At 32.0% G+C, this 7,663-nt stretch overlaps 1 protein-coding gene across 1 annotated transcript; it reads left to right on the top strand.

The window, feature by feature from the left end:
- Window positions 1-1,115: 1,115 nt before the first annotated feature.
- On the top strand, window positions 1,116-7,298 carry LOC111625120 (dual specificity protein phosphatase 19-like). Its single transcript, XM_023368157.1, has 2 exons — window positions 1,116-1,409; window positions 6,868-7,298. Exons 1-2 carry the CDS (start codon window positions 1,196-1,198, stop codon window positions 7,287-7,289), a joined length of 636 nt encoding a protein of 211 aa, XP_023223925.1. The 5' UTR covers window positions 1,116-1,195; the 3' UTR covers window positions 7,290-7,298.
- The last annotated feature ends 365 nt before the right edge of the window (window positions 7,299-7,663 follow it).

Below are 7,663 nucleotides of genomic sequence, written 5' to 3'. Positions count from 1 at the left end.
TATTTCGACGTCCGTAGTCCGACACTCGTTCTTCGAAACTCGCCCAAAATCGCCGGAAATAGGTTTTTGACAATTTTTTGGAATAGATCAAAGGGCTTTAAAATTATTTCTGAAGCGGATAAGAATTTTGTATTTAAAATTTAATGTTTTCATCTCTAATGCAATAGAAACTATATCTTTTTCGGCTTTTCGAATCTTTGTATGGGGCGTTTCTATTTTCAGTGCTGTACTATATGCTAAAAATAGAAATACATAATAGAAAAAAATAGAAATACCGTACGTGTCATACATTTAACAGTTTAATTTAGCTGCTAATGTGTGATATATCCATTATATGAAAATTATTGTTATTACTTACAATTATAATTTAAAGAAATTGATTAAAACCTATATATGTGTTGTTTTTCGTTATACACATGCTGTACTCCGTCACGCAGATATCGTGACATCGTGAATTTCCGGTGTTTTAAAAAAATTTTCGAGTTACGCTAAAAGAAACTGTGAATGTGTTCTACCCCTATTTTCGTGTATCGCCAACGCATTTCACCATATACTTATTCTGAGAAAGTTTTAACGGATTCCTGGCTTTTCGCGCTCCCAAGATTGGTTACTTTACGACTATCTTGTGTATTTGAAGCGAATAATCAAGAATATGCCGAAGACGAAATTATCTTTGAAGATTTTAATGAAAGAGAATCTTAATTATCTTAATTTTGTCTTGATTTATACTTCGTGTTACACAGAAATGTTTTCTTCTACAGTATTAATAATAATTTTTTCACTATTATGGGAATAAGGGATGCTGACATTCTATTTTTCTTTTCTCTATAAACTTTACAAGTTAGACCATGACCATGACTTTATTCGTTTAATTTATTGTTACATTAAACGAATAAAGTCGCGGTCATTGAAAATCTTCCGATATTAGAAGTGCCGTATTGAAATTCTCTAACTTACTTGTAAAGTTTACACAGAAAAGAAAGATATATTTTTTTTAAATTTATATTTTTCTATACAGTCAAATAAAAATTAAAATATTACGATAATGTGTACGATAACATCGATCATTTTTAAAGGTTAAGTTCGATAAACAGCTTTTTCCAATCTGGCAACACTTAATTGGCCAGATACTTCCGGAGCAGTTGAATGTCCCGTAGCCGATTTAACTGTCAAAATATGCGGAAGGAGGAAAGAGATGGACCGAGATTTATTTTCCGATATTCGGAATTTCGGACGAGATCATCTTAGAAGGAGTGAAACTCGAGTGACGACGGAAGACGGTCGAGTATGGACAGAAAAACAAGTAGGCAGCGAATATTGCGCGGAATTTAAGGGATACACGTGGGGTTACGTGGTAGACGAGAAACCCGACCTGCAAGTTGCGGTCGTCCTTCCTGGATTAATCTTAGGTAATCTTGCGTTAAATAACAAAAAAGACTATCACTTGCATTGTTTGTCAGTACTAATTAGATAGGAATGCATAAAACACTAATGGGATGTTTACACTTTCTTAATTGGAGAAAATGCTTTCGTTGTACAGCACAGTGAATAGCATAATTATTGAAATTGTTTTCATCCAAGTCATTATCTAACTTAAAAAGCAAAACGTATAATGAGCTGTTTCAGTAATAATGTTTGAAGATTTTAATATTTCGTGAATCTGAAGACTAGCAATTGATGATGTATTGTGTGGCAAAAATAATATTTCGATGTTTGTCAGTTTAAGTTAGAATGTGATGAACAGTCGTTAAACATTGCAAAATTGCACATCCTACAGCCGTCAAAAAAGCGAAAGTCGATTAAAAATTCAACTGTAAAATTATCATAACTACATAGCATGGATGTGAATGTGTAGTGAACAAAATTGTTCACTACATATTTAAAGAAAACTATTTTGTCAAGAAAAGTTATGTTCTCTTTGTATACATTGTGAGTCATCCGTACTGTGTAGTTATGATAATTTTACAGTTGAATTTTTAATCGAGTTTTGCTTTTTTGACAGCTGTAGTGTGTGCAGATTTTCCAATGACAAAGTTTCATAAATTCTGAACTGTCGGCATTATGGCTGAGGCCAAACGTAATTCAATCTTTTGATCTTTTCTTTCTAGTTCAAGCAGGTATAGTCAAGCAAAAGTTTTGTTCGATGACAGATGAAAATAAAGCTGTCTTGTCAAAATTAGAAGTAGTTTTAATCTCGTAATTAAAGATAATTTTTTTATTGGTTATTAATATGCCTGAAAACCAAACTTATCATAATAACCATAAATGACTTTAAGGTGACATTTTATTTTAATTGACTCCAATATGCATTTTGGATGTATACATTCATCCCTCTTCAGTTGGGTACAATATTACAAATATTATATCTGCACAGACAAATTAGCAAAAAAATAAGAATCAACTTAACACCTACAAAAACCAATATGATCTATGCCTAGTTTTTACTTTTTTTTTTTTAATAAAACAGGTAGCTTATAGATAAAAATAGTAAAAAATAGATAAAAAAAATAAAACAAATTTTTAAAAATTATAATTTTCTAGTGATTCTGGAACAGTTTAATAGTTTAAAGAAAACCATAAATAATAATAATCAAAAACAAAACAAAATATCTTAAATACTAAGAATGTGGTTTATAATTTCTAGTATAGTTGTGCTAATAATAAAACATGTTGGTGAAACTAGTAGAGAACTTGGTATAAGAATAAAAGGACATATAAATTCCATAAAAAATAATCAATATTTTGCAGTAGCTCACCATTGTAACATGGGCTGCCAGATTAAAAGGAATACAGTACTATCAAAATTGTTAAGAAAGAGATGATTTTAAGAGGAAAATATTATAGCATTTGGAGATAATTAAATTAAAACCAGAAATAAAAATTAATAGTAATGATGGTGTAAAATCACATGATTTGTGGATACCTTTTCTGGCTAATAGGAGATAATGTAAAACTTATAAAAGGATTGGAAGGGGGTGTGGCTGTCAGTTATGCAATGGTTAGTGAACTGGATATTGATGTAAAATATTTTCTGAGCTCAGTTGTTGGATGCATTGGAAAATTATGAAACTGTTCAGACATTAAGGGATTAAACAATCCCTGAGCTCAATATGTTTTGTCTCATGCAGCATTTTTTTTTTTAGTTAAATCATCTACTTCTCATATTCAGCTTCGATGTGAGCTTATTATTCTAGACATGGATGCTTTATTTGGTAGATTAAACTCTTTCATTATAATGAAAACTGTAGTGAAAGAAAATGCTTTGTAACCATTAGTTGGGTTTGTTACCAATTTATAATAATAATTGGTTTTATTTTAACATGTTTAAATAGTTTTAAAAAACAGTTTTAATTATTACTTATATTAAGATGACCAGATGTCCCATATTATCCCATTTGTTGCCTAAGTGCCCCATTTTCTGCTTAGAGAATAAAAATATAAGGCAGCAAGCTCAGCAAGTAGAACTTTGCCATCTGATGGTCCATCTGTAATATAAATTTGCATTTAAGGCAGACTATACATAGTGGAAGTGCGAGCTAAGGTAAATTGCAGCTCCACAAGAGCTGCTGTGTTGGCAGATTTCCAGGAACAGTTTATTTTCATGCTGAATGAGCAGCCTGTGGATGAGGAACTTGAAACTAAAATGTCCAGAAAACAGTGTGCAGAGATGTTTTAAATTTAATGCTTGGGCAGATTTGCCTGTGGCCTCAAAATGACATTATAAAGTAAAACCTGATTAAGTTGTTCCCACATACAATGCTTTTCTGCCTAAGTTGTTCAAATTCTGCGGTCCTGTCATTTCACTCGTAAGACACACTAAAAATTCCCTCATAAGACATGAGAGAGATGTAACAAACTACGGGAGTCCAGGGCACAGAGATGAAGTGGGGCAAAAAGAACTGGGTTATTTACTATGATACCATTAATGACATCTTGTAACAGAAATATCAATGTAAAGACTAGTTAATATGTATGCAGACAGGATACCAAAAGAGTGGTGTGTGGTTTTTGGCACTAAAAGGAAATATTGTATCATATTCTGTCAGGTCCTATTTGCCTTGAAGCAGTCCCCTGAGCCCATCTTTATATAATTATTAACCAAGCTATTTTCTTCTTGCAGATGGTGAGATCTTACAAGAAAAAAACCAATGTGTCTTAGTCAGGTGCAGACATGTCTAGGGCATTTCATAAAATAAAATCTGGCCAAATTCCCTTTTGGAAAGCAAGCATTAGTTACAGCATTCCAAAGAAGCATTTGAAGCATTTCTTCTTACTATTATTGCTGTTTCATATGGAGATTATAGCCTTATCAGCTCTTTCTCTGATTAGCATTGACCATTGTTTAGGTAAAGCGACCTGTAAGATAGATACATTGTTCCAGCACCACCACGTGTTGACGAGGGATAATGGAGGTATTAGGCTAGTATATTGGTGTCAAAGTGTGAGCAAGTGACATGTTTAAGGTCAATGTGTTGCCTAGGTCTTTGCAAGCCCTGATACATTGATATTTAGGGCAGTGTAGCCAGTAGTACAACTTTGTTTCCTCAGTGCCGCAATGGGGACAGTCTGGCGAGTCACTCAATCACCATAAGGATAGGAAAGCATACAAAGGTGTCATCTTAGTCCGAAGCTGGGCCAATAGTCTCTCTGCCTGGCGAGACGATGCACAACTATACTCCCAGGGATCAAAAAGGTGTAGATGGCCCCGACCTTTATTGTGAAGGGTAGCGGACCAGATGTCCGTCAGGGTGTTGATTGTGGTGTCCCTCATGGCATTAGCGGTTTCCAGATTGAACCACAGAACGAGCTGCAGCGGGCCACTTTGTCGGCTTCCTCATTGATCAGGATGTTAGAATGACCTGGTGTCCAGCCTATGACGATGGGCGCCGATTGATTATTGCCGTGTGGTTGATGATGATCGGTGGTGAGATGAAAGAGACGTTAGCCATAGCTTGGATGACCAAGCAGCTATCTGAGAAAATCACGGTGGGCGTAGCAAGCGGGGCGCTGAGTTGGGTTGCCTGCATGATGCCCTGAGCGTCCATCCCAAAAACACTGCAGTAGTCGTGAAGGGACCAGGCTTCGGCCTTGAGGGTATTCGATGGTACCATGCCAATAGCGGTCCGGGTACTTGATTTTGATGCGTCTATCCCCAGATAGAGCCAGTCCAGCCATTTGGTAGTGATGATCTGGAAATGGGTGCTCATGACATCTGGAGGGTCGGTGATTGACGTGGGGTAGTTGTTCTGACAGGTTCACTTGTTTCAAAAATTGTCATACTGAATTGCCCAATTGTTCACCTGAGGTCATGAATATTGCCAGAGCAGTTGGTTTCAATAAGATAAAGTTTTTCATTTTTTTTTCTGTCCTGGAATCTGCTTTATAAAAACATAAGATTGGCCCTGATCAAATAAATAACATAGATGAATGAAACTTCAATACTGTTCCTGTTCCCAGAAAAATCATTGCAAGAAAGGAAAAAAGCAAATTGGCTAGTTGTCAGTAATGAGAGAGATTTTAACACTTATGGCCATTTGTGGTATTTTTGTTTCTGGCCATTATATTCTATTATTGTTTGCCAGACTTGTAAATGCAATTGTTTTCCCTATAATGATATATGGATGTGAAAGCTGGATGTTCAGACAATCAATGTTTTTATATTGTATAAATGCTAACATGTATCAGACTGTTAACGGTAACAAAAATTCAGTATATTTGTATAGGAAATATTTAAAATATAAATTGTTTAAAATTTCCTGTAAATGTTAAAAATATTCCACTTGAAAAAAAATAATTGTTTTAATCATATACAAGTATATGGATACAAAAACAAACGAATTTATCCAATTTATATAAGAAAATTTTAATTTGAAAAAGAAATAAATTTGTTATTATATAAATCTTGTTATTTTTTAATTAAAAATTTTAATAGACTAATGTCGACAAATCTTTGACGAGAAAATTTTGCAAAACATGTTTAAATGGTTTTAAAAGAGAAGATATTTTAAATGAACTTCTTAAATTTTGTTCCAATCATAAATATCAAAAAGTATCCCCCCCGAAAAGAGACAAAGCAATTGCCAAATTTCTCATTGTTTTTTTTAATTTACCCAGATATTAAGACAAATTTTTATTTTAAAAATTATTATTGCAAATATACACAAATTAGCACAACTTAATTTTGTAATAAAAATCAACCGATCTTAAGTTAGAAAACCAACTTACTTAAAAAAAAATAATTAATTTAAAAACATTTGATAATTAAAACGTAATACATTATACAGATAATTTGTCTTAATTATTATTGTTAAAATTATTATTGTAAATATATTTTCAAAAAATTATGCTAAAATAAAATTAATGTTTTAATTTAACTAAGCATAGTGATTGGTATGACCCATACCACCACTAATACTAATACTACTAATGATAAGTCTGTTATTGGTTGTGTTTGAACCAAATATTTGTTTACATTGTATTTTTATTACAACTATTTTGAAATAGGAATAGTTTTTCATAGAGTAATTAATCTGCATCTCTCTTTTATCATAATTGCCTTTTAATTTAGAAATTGAAAATTTTATTTTGTTTACTTATTTGAAATTTGTCATTAGATTTCATAAAAGAAATGTTTTAAAATATTTTAATTTTAATATAGTTCTACATCAATCTTTGATTTAATATTAAATATTTAATTTTCACATTTATTTTTAATACAGTATTTGATAATTTTGCTATTATCTATTTGACATAAATTGGCTGATTGTTACTCAAATTTATCTAATTACTATCACTCAATACCATTACTGATAGTGTGTTACTTTAATTAACTCAAAGATGTTATAATAATAAATTTATTATTTTTAGCATCTCAAGATGTGGCTCAAGATTTGAACATACTGAAAAGTAACAATATCACTCATATATTAAATTTAGCATATGGACAACCAAATCAGTTTTGCAGTTATTTTGTTTATAAAAAGTTAAATGTCAGGGATGATCCAGAAGAGAATATAAAGCTGTATTTTGAAGAATGCTTTAATTTTATAGATGCTGGTCTTCAAAATGGTTGTACTTTAGTTCATTGTAATGCTGGAGTATCCAGAGCAGCAACAATTGTCATTGGATATTTAATGAATCGTCAAAAGATGACACTTAAAGAGGCATGTCAACATGTAAAAAATGCCAGATCTTCCATTAAGCCAAACAATGGTTTTATGAAACAGTTGAAAGAATATGAAACAGAATTGTATAGTAATGTATTAAATAATAAAGAATTGAAAAACTGATAAATTTGTAATGCATTGAGTGGTGATTTGCTAAATATCAATATTTGCTACTATTGAAGCTAAATTACTTAGTTACCGAATAACTAATATACAGTAGAACCTCCATTATCCGGATTTTCGATTATCCGGATTGTTCAAAATAAACAAAAATTTTACGAATTTGCTGATTTGCACTTGGCGAATTACGATACTGTTTATGTACGTGATGGAATGCATAACTTTTTTTGTTTCAACAACGTCTCACCCAGCACAGTAGTCGTAAACTCTTAAATATATTTTACGTAGTAATAAAAATATAACTTGACATACGTATTTATAAATAATTTATATTCAAATTACATCATTTCTATGACCAAGGGCGGCGTAAGGCATGG

The sequence above is a fragment of the Centruroides sculpturatus genome, unplaced genomic scaffold, assembly GCF_000671375.1.
Source record: "Centruroides sculpturatus isolate CEXI.00-Female unplaced genomic scaffold, Cexi_2.0 scaffold404, whole genome shotgun sequence".
Lineage (NCBI taxonomy): Eukaryota > Metazoa > Arthropoda > Arachnida > Scorpiones > Buthidae > Centruroides > Centruroides sculpturatus.
This window is presented reverse-complemented; position numbering and strand designations above follow the sequence as displayed.